This window comes from Mirounga leonina, unplaced genomic scaffold, assembly GCF_011800145.1.
Source record: "Mirounga leonina isolate KUSES-001 unplaced genomic scaffold, KU_Mleo_1.0 Mir_481, whole genome shotgun sequence".
In the NCBI taxonomy this organism is placed as follows: Eukaryota; Metazoa; Chordata; class Mammalia; order Carnivora; family Phocidae; genus Mirounga; species Mirounga leonina.
In genome coordinates this window covers 975,307-1,002,016 of record NW_023270773.1, presented here as the reverse complement: position 1 = coordinate 1,002,016, position 26,710 = coordinate 975,307, and the positions used below count along the sequence as shown (strand labels likewise).

The following is a 26,710-nucleotide window of genomic DNA, read 5'->3' as shown; positions in this document are numbered from 1 at the left end:
GCATTAGTACAGCTGCTTGACAAAAGATCCGGTCATGGGCTTTTTCCCATAATACTCCAGTTGTAGCCTCTGCCCAGTGGGGAGCCCACGTTAGGGGGCCCAGCACAGAGTTGGGGGGCACCCTAGCACTGAGTGGCAGGCTCGGGCCACAAGAGTGAGTGAAGAGCAGACACCTCCTTACCTCTGCCCGTGGTGCCTCAGCACTGATAGCCTCAGTGCCTGGAGATGCAAGGTCCAGGGTCCTCACGAAGACTCCAGTCAAAGCATGCCCCACCCAGGACTTTGCCATTGCTCCTGCCCTTCTGCAACCCAGCACTGGGACCGCAGGCCCCTGGAAGCCTCTAGATGCCAGTCTGCCCATGGGGAGCCTTCCCACAGGCTCCCAAATGGTGACTCAGGCCCACGTCTGACTCCAGGTCTGTGTAGGGGCACTAGGACAGCTGAGAGCTGTAGAGTGAGTGCCAAGCACTGGTCAATGAAAGGAGTGCTTGGTGCCTCCTTGGTGAGGTCCCTGCAGACTTCCTGGGCAGAGGAGAGTCCTGGGTTGGGGGAGGGGAGAACAGGGGGAGACCCAGTGAGGCCTCCGGCCCAGGAGTCCTCCCCCCACTTAGGAGTTAAGATCCCTGGGAAAAGGAAAGCAGAGCAGAAAGCTTGCCCAATGGACTGACCTGGAACAGAAAGGTGTATCATCTCACTTCTCACTCCATCCGCAATACCATCAGCACCTGTTATGGCTCACCATTGCCTCTGTGCCACAGGGAGGAACCCACCTGAAAACACACTGGCTGAGGGGTATGGGAGATGCCCCTCTGGCATCCCTGCTCATCCCAGTGGGACTGAATGTCAGGACTGCACGTCTCCCTTTCTGCACCATTCTGCAGTGTCAGCAAGCCACCTGTAATGCAGCCTGGTCACAGCACAGCTCTGTTCCCCAGCCATCTTGAGGGGCCTACCCTGCTGTCAGGGTTTTCCCCCCTTGGAGACAACTCATCACCCAAGAGGAAAGAAGTCAGTCTGGGGTTTCACATCAAGTGGGATTTACCTTGTATTTGAGCCCAAAGCAAAAACAACGTTCAACCATTCTGTACTAAGTAAAAGGGGTGTCTGACTGTCCTTCCCTAAAGGATCAAGCCTGAGCCAACCTTTCATATGTTGATGCATCCAACGGAGGCCCACGGGGAAGCAACACCTGTCCTTTACGTCAAAATTCCAATTCATCAGGATGGGCAAGGTACACAAGCTTCAATGTCCCTCCTTGGTGGGAAGGGCCTCTGTGCCAACACTGATTTCAAGAGCACCCAGACCTGTGCCCTAGAGGCCTAAGGCTGCCAGGACACAGCAATGCTGGCCAGTGAGGTCTTAGGTTTGGTTTAAAAAAAAAAAAAAAGAGCAGCATCCTTTGGAGGTGCTTCCCCCAGAGAGAACAAGGACCCGAGGTTTGGAACCAGACACAGGTCACAGGACACACACAGAGCACACTGGGAGGTCGGACAGAGCAGGACCCAGCTGGTCAACTCTGGCCACACTGTAAAGTGCCTCCAGCAGGTGTTAATGGCCAACAGCCGAGTGATCGAGTAATCCACTCCAGGGCCGGGTCCAAACTTGCTCCTCCCCCGCTGGAGGGCAGTATGGCCACACTCCGCAGCCCCGTTGGCCTCCCAGGACACACATTACCACGTGTGACCATGTGCTTTGAAAAGCCTGCTGGTGCACCAAAAACCCTTCTCCCCGATTTAGGACAACGTTCAGACACAATTTGTTTTACAAGAGGAACCCCCAAATGGCACCCATTTGCATTCGAAAGCGTCCCTTTATATTTAAAGCTATAGCAGATGTCCACAATTCCACCCAGATGCAGATGCCACGAGCGAGCGGGTAGGGCAGTTTTCTCTGAGGGTGGCAGCGGGGTATCCAAGGAGGGCTGTGGGGCCAAGCACCCCCTCACACATTGCACCAGACTGGACAAGTGTGCCAGGGGACCGGCCTTTCCCTCCGCCAGGGCAGAGGGCCAACCAAACGCAGCCTTGGCCAAAGCCTGGAAACCTACTTGGCCTTCCTGTGTGAAAAGCCAGGGCACTCTGGTGGTCTTCCTTTCCCTCCCCCAGGCCCCCCCAACCCCGAGGCAAAAAACAACAGCAAGACACAACAAAAGCCTACCTACTCCTTGCCATAAGGCAGAAGCACGGCCGCCCCACCTCAGACACAGCACAGCCCCAGGGGCCAACAGCAGCCCCCAGGCCAAGGCTAAGCCAGTGGCAGCACGTGGGCCCCACAGCGCTGCCCCAACAGCCCGGAGCCAGCAGGCACCCACACTGCTCCCAGGACAGGGCCGGCGCATACACGGTCCTGCCCTCCATGCAGGTTTCGAATGTGTCGTTTATTCACTATTTTTGATGACTATAAATAAGTGTTTCCACTATGGAAAAGAAAGTGAGCACAGTACATTTTCATGACTGGGGAATGAATTTTCTGAAGTCTTCTTCAATAGGGCAAAAACTTAGAAAAAAACAACCTGAATGTTGGAATTCAGTTCTTTATATAAAGTCCCTTGTAAAAACAAAACAGAATAAAAACAAACTGAAAAGAAGGGGCAGGGCAAAATTTAAAAAAAGAAAAAGGAGGAAAAGAACGGAAGGAAGAGAAGTCAAGGGGAGGTGGCTTATTGCTCCTCCTCCGCTCCAGCCTTGCTCTCGGTGTCTTCCGACTCCTTGCTCTCCTCCTTCACGGAGAGAGCTTCTAGCTTCTCAGTCACCTTCTCGGCATCGTCGTTTTTGCCCGACCCTGCTGAGACATAGGGGGACGCAGTAAGAAAACCGGGAAGTGCCGCTCTCTGCAGCCCATCCACCTCCTGTGGCCCTGGGCCAAGGCCGCAGGACAGGACAGGCCGCTTCACCACGTGCCGGCCAAGCCAGCCTCCAGGGGCACACAAACGAGTTAAGAGCTCATGCCTGGGACGGGAGTCAGGGAGCTCAGTTAGGTCAGGTCCCTTACTAGGGCAGCCATCGTCGGGGCCCAAGCAAGCAGGTGACTGCAAGGACCTCTTGAGGCCCCTTCGGCCGTGGACTCTAGCCAGATGTCGTTACGTGACCACCTGGCTGGGTGCTGTGAGGCCAGGCCAGGGAGCATGTGCTTGGGGCCTTGATGGCCAGCTCACTCCCCAAGAAGTACCCTGTGTCTCCAGACGGCTGTATCACCCTTGACAGGTTGAGGTGGTCACAGCACCCTGGGATGTTTCTGTGGCAGACGGAAAAAGCACCCGCCTGGGGCTGCAGCCGGATGCAGAGTGAGTCTGCAAGGAAGTCCCCTACCCATGACACCATGTCACCTTTCTTTTCTCTCTCCTCGATCTCTTTCCTGCATTCTTCAAACTTTGTTTTGAATTTCTGTGCATCTGTGGAAAGAAGAGACTTCCTAAGATCCCTGAGCAGTGAAGGGGACACGTCCCGGAGGGTCTGAAGAGTCAAGATTCACAAATGGCTCATCCCATGGCCAATTTGGACTTAAGGACACAGCCCTGGGCTCACTCTTACTCAGATGGAGCAGTAACTGTTTCTCGAGTCCCTCCTGAGACCGGTGGCTATGATGGGCTGTCTCCCTCCATCTGACGCTGTGACAATCTGGGCAGAGCAGTACATGGTACTGGCAGCCGTGCACAACCAAGGGCAGAGGCCTCCCTGCCAGGCACGTCAGTCAGAGCAGCTGCTAGACGAGGCCCACTGGGCACTTCTGACAACCGGGGCTGGAAAGGGACAGGCCTGCCCCGGGGTAGACTGAATGCCCAGACCCCTTTGAGGTTAAAAGGAAAAAGACCCTGCTCGTGGCCTCAAAGCCCAGATGAGGCCTCGTTGGCACATGGCTCAACTACAGGGCTTGCATCCCTCCCCCAAGGGAGCACCAGACTGCACGGTGGGACCGGTCCCTACCACACACTTCCCAGGCACAACCAGTTCTCCCTGCAAAGCCCTGTCAGACGAGTGGCCGCAGTCAGGCAGTCCCCAGGGCCCGGCACCCTTCTGCTTACTTTCAGCATTTAGGAAGCGGATGGCCAGCAGCTCTGGCTTGGGGCACTCGTCGGCAAAGTCAGCATGGGTGTTCCAGACCCAGGCACGGTCACTGCCCGCGTTCGGCTTCAGTTCCATCATCGGCGTGACTGGGGAAGAGGAGCCAAGTGAGAGTCCTGTCAACTGCGGCGAGGCCACCCCGCCACAAAAGGCCTGGTTGCCAACGCAAGGTCCCACTTTGGGGTCCACCAACCAGGCCTAAACGAAGTCCCGTGGGACAGGGATCTTAAACATGTTTCTTTGCAAATACCTCGTGTTCACTTAAAACCAAGACTGTCCTAAATCTGGAAACAGGGTGACCTGCTCCCTGACCCGAGAACACCTCAGCAAGCGTTCTCCAATTCCACTGGAACAAGGGCTCCAACACCAACAGAGCCACTCATACCTAGCCCTTCCTGTGGAGCACCTATCACGTGGCTGTGTCCACGCTCAGTCACACCATCAGAGACCTGGCCCATCGGGAGGTGGGGGACAGAAACCATAAGCAGGGTGACCCCCCCAGGAGGGCATGGAGTCGGACCAGGGCAACCACTCTGACATTGTCCAGGGACTTGGGGGACGAGGCCACCAGAAGTGGACACCGTGGGGCTTGTGATATACATCATGGAAGACAAAGCTATGACCTGGAATAAGCACAGGTACCCGAGGGTCCTCAGGCTTTGCGCAGCCCCAGTGGCGGAAAAGGGAGAAAGACTGCGCAAAGAACAAGAGCACCCCCAATGCCGCACCTTTTCCCTGGCAAAGGTCTCCAGGGATGTGGGCCGGCCCACGCCCAGCCCCAAGCACACGTGACCGTCTGAGCCGGGACCAGTCACACCATCCTCATGGAGACACGTGGCAAGCCCTCAAGCTGTACAGAGCACAGAGGCACGGCTGCCGCCTCCCGCCACCACCCGCCTGACGCCTCACGGGCTCTACGGTATGTACCAGGCCCGGAAGCCACCTACAACTTGGAAACAACCCAGTGACCTGACAAGGCTCTGGAAGAAGCACAGGGTGTCAGGAAAACCCCTGCGGAGTGATTCAAATTGGAGTGGAGGCCAAGGGCCAGGGAAGACGGGTGGGGGTGGTGGGGTTCACGAGAGGATATCTAAGCGGCCCCCTAAGGAAGGGCATGAAAGGGGCGCCTGGGTGGCTCAGTCGGTTAAGCATCTGCCTTCGGCTCAGGTCATGATCTCGGGGCCCTGGGACTGAGCCCTACATCGGGCTCCCTCCTCAGCGGGACGTCTGCTTCTCCCTCTCCCTCTGCCCCCCACTCGTGCTCACTTGCGCTCTTTCTCAAATAAATAAAATCTTATGAAAAAAAGGAAGGAGATGAAAGCCCCTCTGCACCACCCCTCGGGACCTCTGCAAACCTGCCCATCCTTCCACATCACCCTCAAGGGCTGTTCTGCTCAGGTTCCTGCCTGGTCACCCTGTGTGCCCAGATGAGGGGCCCTGCCCTGCCAGACATGCATTCTACCCAGTAACGCAGACACGGCACTGGATCAGGAATGCAGCCCAAAACACGTCTGCTTCCCAAGACACACAGCACTGCAGGACAACCCAGAAGCCAAGAGACTGTTACGGTGGGGAACTTACTGTTGCCCCTCCACAGACCAGGGCTGAGGGGGCTTTTCCCAGACTCTACCCCCATCCCCACCATGTTAAGCCCAAGGATGGTGCATCACACCTGTCCAAAGGCCTCAGCTTGTCACTACCTGTTCAGTCTCACAGGCACAAGGACAGGTAGCCACCTTCTCTCCCCACCCCTTTTCCCTTCTGTGTCTTCCTCAGGGGACACCCTGCAGGGACAAAACACACTGAAGAGTGGGAAGGCTTCCTACTGGGCACATCAAATATATATGGGAGCACACGTCCTCACAACAATGCCCAGTCCTTGGGCAGGCACCTCATGGTCCCAAGCCCACAATGGGGCTCTGTGTCCACCCCGTCACGTCCTATCTGCCTGGACTCCACACCCCGTATGCCAGAAGTTTCTCTGAAAGTCTGCTCCGAGTTCAGAGCACGTGGGAACACCTCAGTCCCTACTTTAAGTTCAGAAAACACCACGAATATGCACCCATGTCACAATGCACTCCCAGGCTCCCAGTGCAGCACTGAAGGCAACCTGCCCAAAGACCTGAAGCATCCTCGTGTGGGACTCAGCGTGAAAACACAGTCCCCAGAGGCCACCTACTATAATGGTTGGCGCATATCTTCAGGGTCTTGTCCCTCCTCATGAGGAGGCGGATGGTCCCTTTCTCCTTATGCTTCAGAAGCTTGACGTCACCAGTGCCTCGTTCCTTCCATTCTGGGAGATCATTCTCTGAAGCGAATCGGAATAGCTTTGCCCGCCTTCAAAAAAAGCCATTAAGAGAGAGCTTAGATGGGCAAAGAGGGAAATAAGTAGTCAAACATTGGCTTGGAAAGAACACTTGTTTTCTGTGCACTGAACAAATAGCTGTATCTGGTGTCTCCATAGACGCCCTTTCCTTTCTTTGCACTTTGAGGACTATTAGTCCAAAAATTACCAAAAGAGCAAAACAACAATTTCAAGTTATGAAATGAAAAAGAAAAGAGATTTCCAACAGAAAAGCCCAACTTCTCAGCAAAGATACCGCCCTGAGTACGCTGGGCTTGCCCGTCATCACAGTGCAGGGGAGCCCCTGGTGTCCCATAGGGCCACAGGGGTAGCTTGGAAGCAGATGGAGGTCAAGGACCCCTGCCCTCCAAAGGGCCAGCCCTTCCCTCTGCTGTGAGATGCCCCCTTTGCTTCCCTGGCCCCCCAACCCAAAGAGGGGGCTGCAGACCTCTGCTCAGGCCGCCAGGCTCTGGCCCAACACCCTGCCTTCCTGCCCAGAACAGCACCTCACATTGGGCCCAGCCAAGGCCCCCACCCAGGCCCACATGGTGAGCCCAGCAGTCCTGCCTTTAGGACTTTAGGCTGATGTCCTCCATTCCCTTCCCCACCCGACCCAAGCCCTGCTGGTCCATTTTCTGCACAACACTCTGCTCTCTCCCCCAAGCTCAATTCTGTTAAGGGAGACAGTGCCCTCACAAGGATGCCACCAAAGCTTTCACCTGGAGCTCAAGGGCCCAGACGCAAAGGCCTGACCTGCTGGCCTCACTTCCCTCAGGAAGGGCCTGTGTCCAGGATCACCAAAAGTTCTCAGCCGCGTGCGCGTGCGTGTGTGTGTCAGCAACAGCACCAGCAGTAGTCCCCACTCCTGGGAAGAACCAGTCCTTGGCTATTGCACCATTTCTGGGCAAAGCAGAGATGTGAAGAACCAGGGTCTTCAGGGACACGCCCACCACTCTCGGAGACCAAAAGGTTGTATGTGACTCTCCCTCCCCAGACCTTTGGGAGTGGTGGGAAGGGGCTGGTCTCCCCAGTCTGCCTTCCTTAGAGGGAGGGGTCACTGTTCCTGCCCGACCCCCCACCCCAGGAAAGCACTCAAACCCTCAGCTGGCTTCTTGGCTAGAATCTGAAGGGGTGTGGGGGAACTCCACAAGCTTGGACAGGAAAAACACTTCAGCCTATTTCCATTAACTTGTAACAGAGCCTAGTGTTTCCTGTGATTCTGAGTATAGGCAACAGGTCAGTCTCGGCAGCACTGATTTTGTCACAAACATCTCAACACATGGCTGGTGCCAGCACTACTTAAAAATGTCCCTTGCCATTGTAGCTTCTCACTGAAGGTGTCAAAACACACGCGTAGAATAATTCTTAGAAAGTAATCTTGGTAAGCATAACACCACCCCCTTTCACTTATAATTCCAGGTGTTATTTTGTGCATTAAAAACACTGAATTGGGAGCTTACAAACTTCAAGATGCCAGTCTACAGTACAAAATAATAGTAATAATAATAGTAGTAGAGACTCCCTGTTCAACCAGAGGAAGGGTGCCACGGGAGTCTTAGAGGTAACAAAGAGGTAAGAAGCCTGTAAGGCGGCAAGGACGGGGGCTGTGGAGATGCACCTTTGTGGACAGAGCAGCAGGGACAGGATACCAGGAGCACCTGTGCTCTCCACAGCACTGGCCACCAGAAGCAGGGGCACCCAGGGAAGAGGTAACCAATGAATGGATTCCAACAGCAGCCTTAATTTCCACGTAGGAGTAGTCGTCACACAATTCCAAGCCCTTTCTTTAGCCTCAGTCCAGTTAAAAGTCAGGCCAAGACCTTGACACCCATAAAAACCGTACTTCCATCTTACACTAAAGATTCCTATGTCTGGAGCAACATGAGCTTACTTACATTTTAAAAAGTTCTTCTTCATCTTCTTCCAGCGTTTTAATTTCCTGCTCGGGAAGAGAAACTATAGGCTCAAACTGGGGATCGTGGTTGGACTCATCTGCATTCTCAGTGGAGGTGTCATGGTCCTCATGGGTGTCCTGTGGATTGAGGTGCAGAGAGGTGACTCTGCTGGCCCTAGAGCCTGGTCCCCACCCAGAGCTCAACAGTGCCTACAGTGGGCAATCCCTCCTAGTGAAAAGCCTTATCCCAAAGCAAGAGATTAAGCCCACAGTCTTTCACACAAAGAAAGGTTTGCACCCACATTCAGAGTGCAGTAAGATGCTGAACTTCAGCACCCTCCCCAGATGCATCAATCACATGTGTGGACAGTCGGACTGGGGCCCCTAAAGTTGGGCCCCCTACTGGCCAAAGAGACACTGCCTCACCACTTTGCACCTCAGTTTCCTCACCTGTAAAATGCTGATAATGACAATGCTAAGTGAAGATTAAAAGACATACTGACGGAAGAGAGCCTCAAGAAGAGTGCCACCCTTTAATCAAAAAGCAACCCTTTGAATTTCTACTGGTTGAAAAAAAATCAGTGCTCTTGTTTAGTAGAAGGCAAAAATGTTACTACACAACTGTTAGTATTTACATGGAATTCACAGTTCCGTCAGCAATTTTATCTTACATCAGAAAGCTGATGCGTCGACAGAAATCGTACAAAAAAGAGCCGTAAAATTCTGACCCAGTTTAGAAAACTACAGGGCACAAAGGATCATATTTTAGGTTCAAGTCTTACAAAACACGTAGTCTGGTGATCTGTAGTCCATAAAAAACTAGGAAACTTCACTACCAAACTCGAGCCAAAACAGAACATATATAAGGCTTCGTTGCCTTCCTTGGTTGGACAGCACTGCTGCTCCGCCGAGGCCAGCTCAACCCGAGCAGATGTCCCGCAGTCAACAAAGCCGCCCCCACCCTGGGTCGGTGCGGCCACGACCCGACCACCCGGCTGGAATGCGAGCTTCCGCGACAGAGGCCTGTGGCGGTTCAAGACATGAGAACAGAATGAATGAAGTGCTGCGTAGGCGACGGCAGGAAGGGACGCACGGTTTTGGTGGGAAGCCTGCAAGTGGGCCGAGCCGGAGGAAACCGGCCACCCGCCCCTCGTCTCAGGCGAGCAGCGAAGTGAACTAGAGACCAAGAAGCCTGGGCGGCGGGCCGCCCCACGCCCGGATGGAGCTCCCGGCCCCACCTGGGACCGCCCCAAGGTCACGCGGGCGCCCCGCAGCCCCCAAGCCCGCGCTCCCCCAGGCATCGCGAGCCACGGCCCCGAAGGCCCCAGGCCGCGCTCCCCAAAGCTCCAACCACGCGCCACTGAGGCCCCGCAGGCACCGAGCCCACAAGCCAGCGGGGGTTGGCGGCGGCGGCGCGGGCCGCCCACGTGGCCGCCGATAGCGGCCTCGGCCTCCCGGCCCCCACCCAGTCCCCGCCCGGGCCCTGCCGCACCTTGGCGGCCGCCATGGGGGCGCGGCGGCGGCGGCGGCGGCGGCTCGGTTGGCTCGGTCGTCGCTGGCTCCGCGGCCTCTCGGCGGCTGGTCGTAGCTCCTCTCCTCCGCGTCTGGCGCCGGCGCCTCCCGCCCTCCCGCTCTTCCCTCCGCCCCGCGACCCGAACCCCGACCCCTGACCCCGGCGGCGGGAAACGCGACGCGATTCAAAACCAGTGCAGCTTTATTGGCTCACACTGCGGACACTCTCATTGTCCAGCCCGCCCCGCGCTTCCCGCCAAAACGCCCGCGGCGCATGCCCGACCCGCCCGGCAGCCAGGGGAGCGTGCCCTCCCGGCGGCCCTCGCGCGCACTTCCGCCCCGCGGCGGCGCGCACCCCCTCGGGCTCTCGAAGGGACAGGGGATCGGAGCTGGCGCGTTGTGATGACGTCACCGGAAGCCAGGATGATAGAGACGCGCTGCCTCGGCTGCACGCGCTGGCTGACGGGAGAGTGGCCAGCTAGGCGAGCGGCCGGCGCGGGCCCCTGGCGGGCGGGCGGCGTACCCCATGCCCGAGACCCGAACCTGAGCACCGAGGGTTCGAGTCCCGCCCCCGCCCGGGGCGGAGCCGGCGAGCGGCCTCGCGGCGTTGCAGCCGCCCTCTGAGCGCCTGCCTCCCTTGTGCCAGGCCCAGGACGGGGCGGTGGAGGCGGTCCTCGTGGGTGTCCCCAGTCCGGGCAGCGGACGGACCAGACGATGAGTGACAAGCTCGACAACGAAGTAAAGTGAAGGGAGATCCTGATGGGAGACGGAGGAGATGGAGGAGGGGGGGGATAGGGGGAGATGGAGGTGGGGTAGGTAACCGCTAGGAGAAAACGTGGGATATGGGAGAGGGGGAAAGAGGCTGGGCGTAGGGTGCACTAATGGAGGTCGGGTGTGGGACAAGGGGAGCTGGACCGTTCAGGTTCTAGGGTCCAGCCCTCAGCCCAGCCCTTGTCTGTCTCCACACAGGGCCCTGTGCCCATGGAGGGCTGCGGCCAAGACAGCAGCAGTGCCCAGGGTAGCCCTGCAGCCCTAGCCCCCCAGGAGGAAGACAAGGAGGAGGAAGGGGGGGCTGGGGCGGCTGCAGAGTCCGTGCCTCAGCCTGGGCTCTACAGCTACATCAGGGACGACCTGTTTACCTCGGAGATCTTCAAGTTGGAGCTGCAGAACGTGCCCCGCCATGCCAGCTTCAGTGATGTCCGCCGCTTCCTGGGCCGCTTTGGCCTGCAGCCTCATAAGACCAAACTCTTTGGGCAACCTCCCTGCGCCTTTGTGACATTCCGCAGTGCTGCTGAGCGGGACAAGGCTTTGCGTGTGCTGCACGGTGCCCTCTGGAAGGGCCGCCCACTCAGCGTGCGCCTGGCCAGGCCCAAGGCTGATCCTATGGCCAGGAAGAGGCGGCGTGAGGATGAGGGTGAGCCGACGGCCACATGCATTGCAGATGTAGTGACACCTCTTTGGACCGTGCCCTATGCTGAGCAGCTGGAGCGGAAGCGGCTGGAGTGTGAGCAGGTGCTACAGAAGCTCGCCAAGTGAGTGTGGGTGCAGATCACCCCCTTGGCCCCAGAGCTCTGCTCGTTTCTATGTTTGTTCAGCCCATCTTGTGCCCTGTACAGACATCCTGAGGGTCTGCACAGTCTTTTGGGTAGTTAGCCAGTAAGATCCACGTATAATCAGCGTGGATAGTGAGGTCCTGAGGGAGGGGCCCGGGCACCTGGGCATTTGGAGAATGGCTGGGGATGGTTGCAGGGGAAGCGGACTGAGTCCAACCTTGGCCCCACCTCATCCTGCAGGGAAATTGGGAGCACCAACCGCGCCCTGCTGCCCTGGCTACTCTCGCAGAGACACAAGCACAACAAGGCCTGCTGCCCGCTGGAGGGGGTTAGGCCATCACCCCAGCAGGTCAGGCCCGGCTGGTGTGGCCAGAAACTCATCTTATGTTCTTAAAGGAGCTCTTCTCACTTATCTCTTATCTCTACCATCCTTTTTCCTGCTTTGCATTTACTTCTGGTATTCATCGTGTGACTGTTACTTGTGGACCGCCATCCCTGGACGGCCAGGGTAAGGTCAGGCATGTCTCTCTGCCTCCCTGCAGACCGAGTATCGTAATAAGTGTGAGTTTCTGGTCGGCGTTGGGGTGGACGGGGAGGACAACACAGTCGGCTGTCGGCTTGGCAAGTACAAGGGCGGGACGTGTGCTGTGGCAGCCCCCTTTGACACCGTGCACATCCCTGGGGCCACCAAGCAGGTGGTGAAGGCCTTCCAGGAGTTCATCCGGTGAGGGCTTATGGCTGGGCTGGGGGCCCTGAGAAGTTCTGAGGTGGTCTGGGAGCAGAGGATCTGCCTGGGGGGATTCTGGGATTGTGATCTGGCAGGTGCGGCTGGAAGAGCGAGCAGGGATGCTGCTCACCCAGTCATGGTTGGCAGATGTTGGGGGACTCAGGACCACTCATGGCTTCCACAGGTCCACTCCATATCCGGCGTACAACCCGGAGACGTACTCAGGCCACTGGAAGCAGCTGACTGTGCGCACCAGCCGCCGTGGCCAAGCCATGGCCATTGTCTACTTCCACCCCCAGGTCTTAGGCGGGGTGGCTCTCCTGGGGGAGGGTGTCTGGGCCACAGTGAGCTGTGACGCAGCCTTACAAGGCCTTTTCTGCTGCCTACCCAGAAACTGGGCCCTGAGGAACTGGCTGGGCTGAAGGCCTCCTTGGCGCAGCACTTCATGGCGGGGCCAGGCAAGGCCACTGGGGTGACCTGCCTCTACTTTGTAGAGGAGGGACAGCGGTGAGGAGCCTGGGTAGGGGTGGGGCGGGTCCCTGCAAGGGCTGGTGACACTGATGGACTTAACCCTACCACCCACAGAAAGACTCCCAGCCAGGAGGGCCTGCCCCTGGAGCACGTGGCTGGAGACCGGTGCATCCACGAGGACCTGCTGGGGTTGACTTTCCGGATCTCTCCTCACGCCTTCTTCCAGGTAGCCCCAAATTTTGGGGGATCACAAGGACACACGGAGGGAGGCCTGACGTAATGTCAGGATGTGATGGGGACAGTGGGCTAGGGCAGTGATAAGGGATTAGCCTGGGGAGAACGTCCAGGCAGGAGAGCCACAAGCACTGTAAGGTAGGAAAAAGATCATTTGCCATTAGATTTTCTGACAACCCTTCGGGAAAAGGGCCCTCTGAGGGGTAGGAACAGGAGTTGGGGTGATGCCAGGGTTCTGGTGTGAGCTCTGGCACTCAGAAAAGAGGTGAGGTGTGGGGTATCAGCATCAAGTTGCTTTTCAAAGCCAGCAGACTGGGCGAAGTTGCCGGGCATGATGGGATTGAGGGTCAGTCCAAGGACTGGGCCTCTGGCACTCAGATGGCTAGATGGGGGGAGGGGTGGGGTCTGGAGACCTGGGAAGAGGGTGAGTGACCCAGGGATGGGGCCATGGAGGCCCCCAGGCAGAAGTGCCCAGGGATGCAAGTGCTTGGGGGTGCGGAGGTCAGCGTGGGCAGGGAGGCTCCGCTGACCTCCTGGATGCTGCTGGCCTGCTCTCCAGGTAAACACTCTGGCGGCCGAAGTGCTCTACACCGTCATCCAGGACTGGGCCCAGCTGGACACAGGGAGCACAGTGCTGGATGTGTGCTGTGGCACTGGCACCATCGGCCTGGCGCTGGCCCCGGTGAGCCCTCCTGCCCCGCCTGACAACCCCACCCATGTCGTCACCTGCCTCGTGACCCCCAGTGGCCCCCCCCCCACCTATTCCGGATCCTCTTTCACTCCCCAAATGCCTCCTGCCGTGGCCCTCGCTGAGGGGGTGGGGATGGGACAGGGCGCCACGACTGTCCTCTCCTGACTTCAGAGGGTGAAGAGAGTCGTGGGGATTGAGCTGTGCCAGGAGGCCGTGGAAGATGCCCGGGTGAACGCCCGAAACAATGGTGAGAGCCAGTGCTCCATACAGCGGGTGGGCGACAGATGCTCCTGCTGCATACCCCAGCACCGCCCCTGGGGCCCACCAGGTGGTTCTTAGGGCCCATGGTGGGGTGAGGGGCAGAGGGTACAGGAGGGCTCCGACTGTGTGCCCAGGACGCTGGAGCTGGGTAAGGGTGAGCAAGCTCCTTAGCCAGAAGGCTTTCCCGAGACACCTCTGGCCTGGGACTTCAAGATACCAGGCAGACCCTGTGGGGAGAGCGTGTCCTGGGTCCCCTGTGATAGGGCTATGGTTCCATGTCCAGAGTTGAGCAATGTGGAGTTCCACTGTGGGAGAGCCGAGGACCTGGTGCCCGCTTTGGTGAGCAGACTAGCCTCCCAGCAGCTCGTTGCTATCCTGGACCCACCCCGTGCTGGCCTGCGTAAGTGGCCTCCATCTGGGAGGTGTCATGGGGAAGGAGGGGGGGCAGGGATGTCTGGGTGGCACACCAGACTGCGCAGCCTCAGGCCTGATGCCCATCCCGTTTGAAACTCCTCAGATTCCAAAGTGATTCTGGCAGTCCGAAAAGCTGAGAACCTCAAGCGGCTCCTGTATGTCTCTTGCAACCCCCGGGCAGCCATGGGCAACTTTGTAGAGTGAGTGTGAGGTGGGGGGCCTGGGGTGGCCCCAGGACAGGGTGGACTGGGGACCTGGTGGACCCATGTGGCTGACCCTGACGTTCCTTTTCCACCACAGCCTCTGCAGGGCCCCATCTAACCGGGTGAAGGGCAGCCCCTTCCGGCCTGTTAAGGCTGTGGCTGTGGACCTGTTCCCGCAAACCCCGCATTGTGAGATGCTCCTCCTGTTTGAGAGGGTGGAGCACCCCAATGGCGCAGGGGCCCTGGCACCCCAGGACCCTCCAGCCCAGTCCCCACCAGAGCCCCCAGAGGATACCTTACAAGAAACCGGGGCTGCTGCCTCTTGCTAGGTCCCTGGAGGACTGGAAACTTGCCCTTTCAGAATGGGGCCATCTTCATCACCCGGGCAGCAGCCAGGGGGTTCCCCAAGTCCTTGCCTTGCCTCGCCTCAGGACGCTCAGGCAGCACCTAGAGGGCACAAGACTTGGCTGACCCACTCAAGGTCCATCTGTCCCTGTGACCCTAGGCTCCTGTAGCGTGTCCCCTACCACTCCCCGCCACACCTCCAGTTCTTTTTGGGTTAGCTGGGATATAGTGCTAGAATAAATAGTTGCTGAACTACAGCTGTTATTGTGATGAAATCATTAGCACACGGGGCTCCCTTCTGCCCCCCCACTGCAGGTGGGGGGGGGCAAGGTCAACGGGGCACCTTGAACAGCCTAAGTCTGAGCCTCCACCTCCCGCTAGCACACTGCCAGCCCCTCTGCACGGCTGCAAGTCACAGCAGTGTGCTGACAGCATCAGCTTTTATGCTTAACCCCAGGGGAGCAGAGATGGGGCTCTCCTGGCCCAGGGCCAGCTGTACATGTGGGGTAGAACACATGGTGAGGGGCCGTCTCCTGCAGGTAGGCCCGGTGGTCTGTCCCGTTCTCCCTGCGCCTCCTGAGGTGAGGTTCCATCCCCACCCTAGCCCTGAAGGGAAGCCACTGGAGCTGGGAGCCAGGATGGAACACTGCCCAAGCTACCGAAGGAGCGGTGTGACCAGGCAAAAAGGTCTCCGCCCCCGGGGGGGGGCGACTGAAGGGGGCGTTCTGGCCAGTTGAGGGTCCACAAGCCCCATAGCCTCACAGGGTTAGAAGAAAGAAACACCAGCCATTCCCTTTGGGGACAGTTTTGCTTTATGCGTTCAGTCAAGGCTCACCCTCACAGCCATAGTTCAGCCGCCGCCTGGAAGGTACGTGACAGCCAGTGGCCACGTGGAGGTGGCATCAGCACAGGCTCCCCCTGCCCTCCGCCCCCAGGGCATGGCTGAGCGCACACAACACTCACACCCACACGGACACAGGAAGGACACGGGGAGGCTGCAGCAAGGCTCGCAGCCTCTAGTTAACACGTGTGCACGAAGCTTTGGTTCACAATGGCGCATCTGGCTGTTCTGAGGGCCAACAGTCATAGTCAAATGATTATTCACAGCTGCAGACAGAAGGCAAGACAGAAGCAAGTGTCTAATTACAGCAACTTGATTTGAGGGTTTTTATAAAGGTCAACACAGAAGCTAACCTCAGTCACATAGGTGGTAAGGGAGAGATACACTGTGGGTGGCACACAAGACCAGCATTCTGGATTCCTGAAAACAAATGCCATCATTTGCGTGCTGGTGCTCACGGGGGATGTGATGGAGAACAGGCACGGCCGTGGACAATGCAGCCCAGCGGTGGGCCCCTGCAGCCGACCGTGTACCGTGAGCACATGGCACCCTGAACAGGCCCTAGGCACAGGAAGCGGATGGCCACCGCGACCTTGCACGTGGGGACAACCCAGGGCCCCAAGCATACCCACGTCCCCTGTGGCTCAGGGCAAGGACACACCTACCCCTGCACCTATCTGCAGGAGCCACTTGGAGAGCACTGCCTGCTGGTCAAAGGAACAGGCGGCCGTGAGGCCTGGCTGCGCAGGGCAGGTGCCTCTGAAATCCAGTGCAGCCATCGTCACAGGCAAGACCGCCGCCCTCCACATGCTTGTGCCAGCTCTGGAGAGGAGCGTCACTTTGTGACCACGGATGGACTACACGAACGGTCCTGGTTTCCTCTTCTAAAATCCTCGTGCTAAAAGGCTTCACTTGTTTATATCTGCTACGTGATTCCAAAATCTACCTTCTACTCTCACTGTAAAAGTTTCTTCCCAAATGCTAAAATATCATAAAAGCTTTAAAAATTGATGGGTGGACAGATGGACTTGACTGTGCAAAAATCTTTAGTAAAAAGTTGCCAGAGGCCAGTGAAGGTAAGGGGCCTCGGTGTCTAAGAAGGCATGATTTTAGGACATTAAGACTTACTCAGAAAAAATGGACCACACGCCAGCCCAGGGCCCGGACAACAAGCCAGGCGGAGACCAGCTGACTTCACACTCACACTGGCAACATGTTTCAAGGACTGAAAAGAATCACCTTGAGGGCTTGCCTGCAATTTCTGAAAAAGTTGATTCTAAAATTGTGTTTATTTTAAGCCAAAAAGGTCTGAAATACTCCTTCCTATTATAACCTTTTCAGAGAAAAAGGGAAAACACAAGAGGCAGGGGAGGGGGTGCCAGCGCACACCTTCTGACCAGACCTCTGCAGTGGGCTGCGGGAGCCTGGGGCACAGGGCACCACAGGACTCAGCCACCACGTTCTCAGTCTGTCACTTCTTGTCCGTGCATGTTACATACTGACACTCAGGAAAACCTTCATCAAACCAGTCTGCAGCAAGTCCCCAGAGGCAGAGGTCATCCACAGCTATTGCCAAGTTCTTGGTTCCCACCCATGTGGGCAAGCTGAGTCCATCCTTGAACACGTCCACTCAGACCTGTGGGCGGCCCCCAACGAAGAGCTGCGTGGCCCTGCTGTCCCTGTGCACCAGAGCCCCACCCCTCTGGCCCCGGCCTCAGATGCCTGGCCGCAGGGGAGGAACTCCGATCAGAGGCCCCGAGGCTGCAGAGTGAGCGGTGCGTGGTGTCCCTGGCAGCAGAGCTGGCAGTCCCCGCGCCTGCCCCTGCTGCCTCCCTCACACGTCCACAGTGCACAGGGGCTCGCCGCCAGGCTGGGCAGACGCCACAATAGACATCTTGGGCTTCTTCCGAGTCTCCTCCTGGAAGAACAACAAAGGTCAGGGATGCCAACGATGTGGGAACACATGGCCCAGCCCAACCTCCGGCAAGAGGCGCCCAAGGCGGGGGGGCGCGGGGGAGGCGGGAGAGAGGGGAACGGTGAGCTCAGCACACTGGTGCCAGGTAGCCTCTGGAGTAGGAGGGCACCAGCCCTGGGGGGCCTGAGGAGTGGGCCGGATAGGGGGCTGGCTGGGTCTGCCTGGATGCCATCTCAGAGTACTGCGTGCTGGTGCTTCCCTAGCAATCACAACACACCCAGAAGTGAAAGGCCAAGGAAGTTACAGCCACCAGGGACAAGCCACATGGGTGGGTCTCTCTCCCCGCTCCAACTTGAGGGCAGAAGTGAGGCATCTCCTGGGCCAGAAAAGCCAAATAAAACCTTCTCGGGGTTTTATACAGGCCCGGGCAAAGACCACAGCTGAAAAAGGTCCTAAAGCCTCGAAGCCCCTCAGGCGGGTAGCTTCAGGAAGCTTCACCAGGACCGAGCCTTACCCGGGTCAAATTGTCCTGTGAGCAATGCTCCTCTCTCACAGAAATGCCAAGGGCCTGAAGAAGAGGTCCATGATGGCGGTCTGTCACCCACATGACCCTGAGTAAGGGAGACCTCGCAGGTGCACTGTACCTGCCTTCAAACAGCTGGTACTGGGTGGAAACACCCAGAAGCCAGGCCCTTCACAGCTGTAGGCCAGGGCTGAGAGCTCTATAATATAACTAAAAAATGTAATTTGATGCAAGTGTCATGAATGCTGAAACACAAAGAAAAGGAGATCTACTCTGGAAGTTTTGAGGACTCACTGGGAAGAGGGAGCACTACACAGGCATCAGGAGCCAGGGATGGGTTCCTGCGGGCTGACTTTACCCCCACAGCTACCAGTTTGACCTTGACTCGACACCCCTCCCCTCCCTTGAGGACAAGGGGATGAGGGAGTAGAGGGGCCATGGCCTGTAGTGCTGGCCAAGCCTGCATGCTCACCCTCTCCTCGGCCAGCCTCTTCATCTCCTCCTGCAGCTTGCTCAGGATGTGCAGGTTTGGCTTGTTCTTCTTGGCATACTGCTGCAGCTCAATCACGCTCTTATCCGAGGTCTCCTGGGGGAGCACAGTGCCTCACTCTCAGGAATGCCCGGGACAGACCTCATCGACACAGTGTGGCCAGCAGCCAGAGCTGCGTGACCCTAGACCGGCTGCCCCACCCTCAACCCACACCCGGCAGGCTGACAAAGCCACAGAGAACGTAGACCAGTCCACGGCTGCCCAGCTCACTTTCTGACCATGCCACCCCCACTTCTGCCTCGGCCCTCAGCAGGAAGAAGCTATGGCGTCTTCCCTTCATAAGGCAAGGGCACCCAGGCAACCAACTGCCTCCACTCCTGCCATCGGTGCTGAGCACTCGCACTGCCCAGACCCTCAGAACGGAATGACCAGAGCACAGCCTCAGTCAGCAGAATGGCACGCTGCCAGATGGGACATACCCTGGCACTGGGGCCCAGCTGGGAGCCCATTAGCCCTAGACACAGGGCTCTCTACATATCTGCGTGCCCTATGACCTTCAGTGCAGGACCAAGCTGTCCTGAGGCCCTTCCTGGGTGAAGAGACCATCTCTGAGGACACCTGCAGTGCCTTATACCTGTCCTCCAAAAGATGCAACCTAGTGCTGTGCCTAGACCAGACCCTCACCCTCCAACCTTGGGAGGGTTTCCACTCATGGGCCAAAGCAGGCTTTCTCTCTCTCAATCTTAGTCCAAGATGCTGCACAAAAGTAAGGCATATAAAGGTGGAAGTCAGCCTCATCTGCACTGCATCTGAGTTATATCAGCAACTCACCTTGAGGTTCCTCAAAGCACCCTATGAGCCCAGTGTCACCTCCTTCACCCCATCTTGTCATGTCCCAAACGAGCGCCTCTACAGGGATGCCACAATGACCACCCCTCCCCTTACTGGGGTGCCAATAACCCAAACTATTTCTGGAAACATCAGGGGAAAAATTAAAAACCAAAAACACCTCCCAGTATTTCCTTCCACCTCACAGAGCACACAAACCTAAGGGTATTGATTTAAATCTCAACAACTCAGCAAAACAGCAGAAACTAACCAGATCACATACAAGGTAAACTAGTATTCATAGCCAGGAAAAGCTGCCCTGCATCTCTTACTCTCCCTCAAGCTCCTAGGGGTCCTCAAATTAATCCAAGGGCTTCCAGCCCCATGGGGCTCAGGGCAGGGGACAACAGGGCTCAGCTCAGAAGCTTCCTCTCCACTTGGGCTGCCAGCACCACCAGCTGCACCTCCTGCTGGGCAGGCCCTTCCCACACAGCCAGTGCCAGGCCCAGGCTTCTCAGGGAGGGAGACACAGCATGAATGACCTCCCATCCCCCAAGGTCACAGACGTGGCCAGCAGAGGGCCCAAGAGGCAGCACTGAACAAGAGCAGAGCTGCCCAACTCTGTCCCGTGACAGCAGGACCCCAAACACGTGCTCCATGGTGGGGGAAGAGGATGAGAAGCATGGAGGCTGCCCTAGGCCCAGGGGGACCCAGTTACCTGTTTGACCATCTTGCTGCTTTCGCGGCCATACATGCGAAGTAAAGACCCCCAGTTCTTGACATGTGGGTGCAGCAGCTGAAGGATTTTCTGAGAGGCTAACTGTTTTCCAACTCTCTTATTCTTACCTGTGAGGAAGACGAAATGTGGAGAGGGAGTCCCTAACATCCAGCCAACACGGCCAGCTCTCTGAAACAGGAGCACACCTGCCATGCCCCCACCCAGCTAGGGTATGTTCTACAAGAGGGGGTAGAGACATGTTCTAGCCCTGCACTGGGGACCAGGTCTCACAAAGCTGAGGCCAGGACCTACCCCACCCCACTTTACAGAAGAGCCCCCTCAGAGACTCAGGAAATCAGCACAGGCCCAAGGTATAGCTGACAAGGCCTCCCTCCCACCACACCCCACACTTCCAGAGACAAAGACAAGCAACAACGAGTGTCGGCAGGCACAGGGGAGGACAGACTCCGCCAGAAAGCCCAGAGGAGTTTCCAGGGGGCGCATGCACTTTGGGGGGGGTTTCTATGCAGAGGGAAGGCAGGGCCAAGGAGCAGAGTGGGTCTGGAGAACAGTGAGTGCCAGGAGACACCTATGGCAGAGCAAGGCGGGCCACACTTCCCAAAAACGGGGGGGGGGGGGGGGCGGTCAATGGCCCAGAGTCCCTCCTCCGCCCCCCTGCCTGCTCCAGAAGGTGGCTCCATGAGGACTGGTGTCTGCTGGATCACGGGGACACCTGGGTGTGCAAGTGGTTCTGTGATTTTCCCAGGGACAACTGGTATGTTACCTTCCAATTTACACAGCACCGGTTTTGTGTTTATAATAGTCATACAAGGTTTTCTTTTAAAATATTTAAAAGTTTTAAAAAGTGGTTACTCCAAGAACCAAATTCGGTAAAGAGCACAGGTGGTGCACACAGACACCGGAACACAGGGACACAGAGTATGGCAGGCCAGGGGCTCTGCTACCATTCCAGGACACCCCTCCTCCTGCCACAGGGACCACGGGTTGGATGGGGCACTGGTGGCAGGAGGGGAACACACGGTCTAACCCAAACGATCAGCCCAATCCCAGGAACCAGGAGGACAGGGATGGTGTGGGCAGGACTCCCATAGTCCCGCCTGCGGGTGACTGCCTTTCTGAGGTCGAGAGGAGATGCCAGTGGACACACTGCAGGCAGTCAGCACCCAAGGCAGGAGCTCGGGAAAGATGCCAGAGCAGTGGCCAGAGACCAAGCCACAGAAGCTCAGGGCTGCCAGGCCACAAAGCAGGGAGCCACCGCCCCAGCAGTCATGAGAAATTGTGACGGGGTGGCCAGAAGCAGGGGAGGCAGTCCTTACACCAGCCGCGCACTGTGTGTTTGCCGCACGCCATGACATATTCGCTCTTCTGGTTTTTACCAGGAACCACTTCAAACTTGATGGATGTGTCACCCATTCCATGGTTTCTTTAAGAAAAAACAGAGAAAACAGGTGACATCAGCTGAGAAGGGAGGAAACAGCAACTTCAGGAAAGCCCTTTAAAGGCTCTCTGAAGACAGTGCCAACTCTTTCCCCAAACCGCTTCTCAGCTGAGAAGGAGGGCAGTCTTTGCGTACCCCCCATCACGGGCTCTGACTGACCGCCAGGCACGAGGGGCTTCTGTGCAAGCACGGAACACTTGCAACAGCCCCACCTTTAACAGCACCTCTTAAGCCAGGATAAATGGCTAGTAAAGACACTGGGCACCAAAAGAGAAGCCCCCATGACCGCTCTCAGGAGGGGAAGCACCCGCCCTACCTTTTAAGGCACTCGTGGAGGATCTGATAGGGAGACAACAGTCCGGCCTTGCTGGTCAGCTCGTAGACCCGTGAGTCCTCGATACTGATGTGGTTAAAATACTACAAAACAAAGCAGCCACTCCTAAGTGCTGGACCGAGCCTGCTGGACGCGCGGAGCTGCTCCCCATGCTGTCTCCTTGCCCCAAAAGTTTCCTGTCCTCTTTACTGTCTCAAGGAGCATGTCACACCCCCACCTCACTGTCCAGCTGCCCCTCTGAGATGGGATGAGCAGTGCTGTGCTAAGTTGGAGAGAACATATTGCAACAGGGTGGTAGAGCCTCGTGCTGCCTGGGAGCCTTCGCTGAATCTAAGTCTGAACAGACAATTAGTCAGAAATCTAAAGACAGACAACCTTAGGAGAAAAATGTGAAGATCATCGTGAGACTATAGAAGAAAGAAGGTAAGTCAAGACAAAAGCAATGTACTCTAAAAAGGGCAAGCCTCCTGAAGGCTGCAAAGGGCCTGGCCTCGCTCCCATTTCAAACACAAAGTCATCTGTCCTGGCTCTGAAACCAATCACTATGAGAACCAGAGAACAGAACGACTAAGAAGAGTTAATGAGACACCACTTAACCCGTTTCTCAGGGGAAAAAAGGCAAGTTCTGCACAACAGAGGCAGGCAGCAGCCAGGAAGTGGCTCTGACTCCAACCAGGCTTGGGCCTCTGCTGAGCCACCCCCAGTGAAAGGAGGCCATGGCCTACCCATTCAGCACAGCCCACCTCCATAACAAGGTACCACAAAAAGGGTGGCTTATTTTCTCACATTTCTGGAGGCCAAAAGTCCAAAAGCAAGGAGTCAGCAGGCCACATTCCCTTTGAAACCTCTCAGGAAGATCATTCCTTGGCTTTTCCAGGTTCTGACAGCCCCAAGCTTTCCTTGGCTTGTGGCAGCGTCACTCCCATCTCCACATGGCCCCCTCTCCATCTCCCTGCCTCTTCTTTAAGAACATAACACTGCTGCTGTGGGGACGGAGGCAGGGGTTCCTCTCCCTCCACCAGCGGACTCACTTTTACTGAGTCAAAAAAAGCAAGGTACTATTTCTGAAGAGGATTCCTGATTCTGGTGAGCTGAAAATCTCCCTGCTCTCATTTGGCTATTGTCTTCCAACAGGTCCCCACAGGATACCTCCACTTACAAGTGCCCATATCAGCGTGGATCAGTTTCCAAGGAAAGTTATTCACCAAGATGTTAAGCCCTGGACCCATCCTCAATGGCTGGCCAGGTAGCCAAACCATCAGCGGAGGCTGGCTCTCTCATTCAACCTATGAGGACCAGTCTGTAACCGGCAGCCAGCACCTGGGCTATGGACCAGGCTGAGTAGGTGGAAAACAACCTGTGTGCCCAGGATCCTCCCTGCAAGAGCCGAGGCGCACACACACAGCTGGAGAACACATACTCAGAAGCCCAAAGACATCCAACAGCCGCAGGCAAAGGCCGGCACCACAGTTACCTGCACCAAGGGCCACAGCCACATGTGGCTCATGGTTAACCTATGAGGGGCATATAGGAACTACAGCACAAAGGGCAGAAGTGACCCACTGACAACAATATGCAAGAAGCCTGGAGAATCAGTGCCCAACAGACATTGAAGGACCATGAGGGAGCACCACAGACAGCCCAGCACCCATAAATTCAACAATTTAGAGAAAATGGACCAATTCCTTAAAAAATGCAAACTACCCAAACTGCCCTTTTCAAGAAGCTGATACAACTTTCCCGCAGAGAAAACTACACATGCAGATGGCTTCATTGGTGACAACTGCCAAACATTTAAGAGAGAAAAAAAAAAAAACACCACCAATTCTAGAGAATCTTTCAAAAAACCTTAAGAGGAGGAACAACTGCCAATTCATTTTATGATGTTAGTAGTATTCTGTTATTAACACCAAAGAGAAAACTACAAACTAATATCCCTCATGAATACAGGTATAAAAATCCTAAACAGAGTATTAGCAATTCGCAACCAGTAACACATAAAAACAAATCTATGCCGTGCCCAAGTAGGACTTATCCCAGGGATGCAGTTTTTAAAAAATAAATCAATCAACCAAATTCACTCTATCAACAAATTAAAGAGGAAAAGGCCTATCAACAGATACAGGAAGGGCATTTGACAAACTGCCAACACCCTTTCATGATAAAAACACTCAACAAACCAAGAATAGAAGAACCCTTCCTCAACCTGATAGAGGGCACCAACAAAAAACGGACAGCTAACATCACACTCAGTGGTCAGAGGCTGGATCCTTCCCGCCTAAGATCAGGAACAAGACTAGGATGTCCACTCTCCCCACTGCTACTCAACATGTAATGGAGCTTCTAGCCAGAACACCAAGCCAAGAAAAAGAAATAAAAGGCATCTAGATTGGAAGGAAGAAATCCAACCACCTTTAATCTGAGTCAACCTAGTCTGTACACAGGAATTCCAAAGAAATCTACAGAAAAACTATTAGAACAAGTAACACAGTTTGCAAAGCTGCAAGACACACAGTCAACATACAGACAGTAAATTCCATCTCTCTACACTAGCAATCCACAGTCAGGACTGAAACTAAAGTGCTACTCACAACAGCTCCAAAACATGTGTGAAATACTTATGTCTAAATCTAAGAAAATGAGTGCAGGATCTGCACACTGGAGATGACCAAGCTACAATAAAAGACATGAACGAAGACCTCAATAAATGGGGAGACACACTGGGGTTGTGAACCGGAAGACTCAATACCGTTAGGAAGTACATTCTCCCCAAATTCATCTACAGATGTAACACAATTCCAATCAGAATCTCAACAGAACTTTCCATACTGACATACTGTTTCTTTATGGAAGGGCAAAGGAGCATGGTATGGAAGTACTTTTGAAAAAGAACAAAGTTGGAGGGTTCACACTATCTGATTTCAAGAATTCATGTCATTTGGGTGCCTGGGTGGTGCAGTCGGTTAAGCATCCGACTCTTGGTCTCAGCTCAGGTCGGGATCTCAGGGTTATGAGATCGAGTCCTGCGTTGGGCTCTGCACTCAGTGGCGGAATCTGCTTGGGATTCTCTCACTCTCCCTCTGCCCCTGCCCCCGCCACAATCGTGCTCTCTCTCTCAAATAAATAAACCTTAAAAAAAGAAAAAAAAAAAAAAAAAGGAATTCATGTCATCAAAAAGGTGTGGCACTGGTGAAGGGACAGACACACAGACCCAAGGAGACAGAACCAAATGTAGAGACAGACCCACACATACATGCTGCTCCCCACAGATGTGCAAAGGTATCCAGTTGAACACACACCTACCGTACAGCCCAGCAAGGCCATCTTGGGTGCTTATTTATCTACGCTCACATGGAAACCTGGACAGCCTCATAGCAACCAAGTGCTAATCACCCAAAACTGGCAATGTGCTCAACACCCCTCAATCAAGAAGGAAGAACACACCCAGCACTGCCCTGTAGTGGGCACGCTCAGCAGCAAAAATGACCCAACCATCGACACAGGCACCAACAGAGATGAATCCTACCTGCATCACTGAGTTGGAGCCTGGTTCGGGGTACCTACCCTGTGACTCCACTGATAAGACATTCGGGAACTGGCTAACCTAGGGAGACAGCTCAGTGCCTAGCAGGGTGAAAAGAGAGAATTCTGATGACAAAAGGACAGTTCAAGAGAACTGGGAGGGGGAGATTTGAAAATGTTTTTGATTGTGCTGTGGGTTACATGACAAAACTATATGCATGGTTCAAAACACAAAAGTGTACCAAAAAGTGCATTTAACTCTGTATAAATTAAAAAGTAAATTGGGGGACGGGTGCCTGGGTGGCTCAGTTGGTTAAGCAACTGCCTTCGGCTCAGGTCATCATCCTGGAGTCCCAGGATCGAGTCCCGCATCAGGCTCCCTGCTCGGCGGGGAGTCTGCTTCTCCCTCTGACCCTCCCCCCTCTCATGTGCTCTCTCTCATTCTCTCTCTCAAATAAATAAATAAAATCTTTAAAAAAAAAAAAAAAGTAAATTGGGGAGAAAAAAAAAACCAAAAAGGCAAAAACAACGGGTCACTAATACCTAAATTCTAGAACAACCATGAACCAACCAGAACCCACAGGTATTTTTTTTTTTTTTTAAGATTTTGTTTATTTATTTGACAAAGAGAGAGACACAGCGAGAGAGGGAACACAAGCAGGGGGAGTGGGAGAGGGAGAAGCAGGCTTCCCGCAGAGCGGGGAGCCCGATGCGGGGCTCGATCCCGGGACACTGGGATCATGACCCGAGCCGAAGGCAGATGCTTAACAACTGAGCCACCCAGGCGCCACCATCCCACAGGTATCTAAGAAGCAATAAGATATTGAGAAGAAATCACCCCAGGTCTTGTGAATGGGCATGGTGCCAGTTCTGGTCATCCGTGTTTGCCTTTTTAATCAACATCAAACACACCCTGCCCCAAGCCTCTACTTCCATGGCAGCTCTCAAACCCTGGATTTCTATATCCACGCCACCATTGCATGTGGACTTTGTGCCCCTGTACCACAAGGACAGCAGGGCACAGCGAGAGCTCCCAAAGAACCAGGGCCCACTCAGCCCACCTTGGCATCCTGCTGTCCGTCCCCCGGGAGTCCACACAAGAAGGGAATGCCCCCACAGCCTGAGCTCTGGCACCACACCTCCAGAGAGGCACCATGGGAAAGAGGGGCCACCACCTATCGAGCTACTCACAAGGATGTGACAGAAACACTGTCACAATTTTTTAGGAGCAAGACAGCAAAATCAGTCAGGATTGAGCTGCTCTAACACATCCAACCTGACAGAGAAGCTACTCTCTTCTCTGACAAATTTTAAAACAAGGGAAAAATACATGGGGCACCTGGGTGGCTCAGTCGTTAAGCGTCTGCCTT

At 55.5% G+C, this 26,710-nt stretch overlaps 3 protein-coding genes and 1 non-coding gene across 7 annotated transcripts in view; 1 reads left to right on the top strand and 3 right to left on the bottom strand.

Annotated features, from left to right (window-relative positions):
- Positions 1-2,358: 2,358 nt before the first annotated feature.
- On the bottom strand, positions 2,359-9,953 carry RANBP1 (RAN binding protein 1). Of its 2 annotated transcripts, none has more exons than XM_034989152.1 (6): positions 9,792-9,953; positions 8,301-8,437; positions 6,241-6,398; positions 4,022-4,150; positions 3,326-3,391; positions 2,359-2,784 (listed from the first exon to the last, which is right to left on the bottom strand). In XM_034989152.1, the coding sequence occupies exons 1-6, from the start codon at positions 9,804-9,806 to the stop codon at positions 2,660-2,662; spliced, it is 630 nt and encodes a 209-aa protein (XP_034845043.1). In that variant the 5' UTR covers positions 9,807-9,953; the 3' UTR covers positions 2,359-2,659. The 2 variants fall into 2 exon arrangements, with proteins under 2 accessions (XP_034845043.1, XP_034845044.1); XM_034989153.1 differs by having other exon boundaries at positions 2,359-2,781; positions 9,792-9,950.
- Positions 3,168-3,293, bottom strand: LOC117999871. Its single transcript, XR_004676336.1, has one exon. It is a non-coding gene; the product is annotated as a small nucleolar RNA SNORA77 (small nucleolar RNA).
- A 284-nt stretch (positions 9,954-10,237) lies between the features above and the next one.
- TRMT2A (tRNA methyltransferase 2 homolog A) lies at positions 10,238-14,967 on the top strand. The gene is made up of 12 exons (XM_034989151.1): positions 10,238-10,549; positions 10,781-11,343; positions 11,605-11,713; positions 11,907-12,088; positions 12,276-12,390; positions 12,483-12,598; positions 12,677-12,788; positions 13,356-13,478; positions 13,659-13,734; positions 14,032-14,148; positions 14,266-14,362; positions 14,463-14,967. The coding sequence occupies exons 1-12, from the start codon at positions 10,526-10,528 to the stop codon at positions 14,692-14,694; spliced, it is 1,866 nt and encodes a 621-aa protein (XP_034845042.1). The 5' UTR covers positions 10,238-10,525; the 3' UTR covers positions 14,695-14,967.
- A 537-nt stretch (positions 14,968-15,504) lies between these two features.
- The window catches only part of DGCR8 (DGCR8 microprocessor complex subunit), a 34,766-nt gene continuing 23,560 nt past the window's right edge, over positions 15,505-26,710 (bottom strand). For all 3 annotated transcript variants that reach the window (XM_034989149.1, XM_034989148.1, XM_034989150.1), the window contains exons 10-14: positions 21,801-21,901; positions 21,363-21,469; positions 20,026-20,153; positions 18,462-18,575; positions 15,505-17,469 (exon numbers count right to left, since the gene is read on the bottom strand). In XM_034989149.1, the coding sequence (XP_034845040.1) occupies positions 17,386-17,469; positions 18,462-18,575; positions 20,026-20,153; positions 21,363-21,469; positions 21,801-21,901 (534 nt within the window). In that variant the 3' untranslated portion in view covers positions 15,505-17,385. The remainder of the gene's footprint in view (positions 17,470-18,461; positions 18,576-20,025; positions 20,154-21,362; positions 21,470-21,800; positions 21,902-26,710) is intronic.

Bases quoted from the DNA above. Each gene is read 5' to 3' on its own strand.
- TRMT2A (XM_034989151.1), top strand. From the start codon at position 10,526: ATGAGTGACAAGCTCGACAACGAA. The intron at 11,714-11,906 runs GTCAGGCCCGGC...GCCTCCCTGCAG, and splicing joins TTAGGCCATCACCCCAGCAG to ACCGAGTATCGTAATAAGTG. The intron at 13,479-13,658 runs GTGAGCCCTCCT...TCCTGACTTCAG, and splicing joins TCGGCCTGGCGCTGGCCCCG to AGGGTGAAGAGAGTCGTGGG.
- RANBP1 (XM_034989152.1), bottom strand. The intron at 4,151-6,240 runs GTAGGTGGCCTC...CCTCTTCCCCAG, and splicing joins GATATGCGCCAACCATTATA to TCACGCCGATGATGGAACTG. The intron at 2,785-3,325 runs GTGACATGGTGT...CCTATGTCTCAG, and splicing joins CGAGGAGAGAGAAAAGAAAG to CAGGGTCGGGCAAAAACGAC.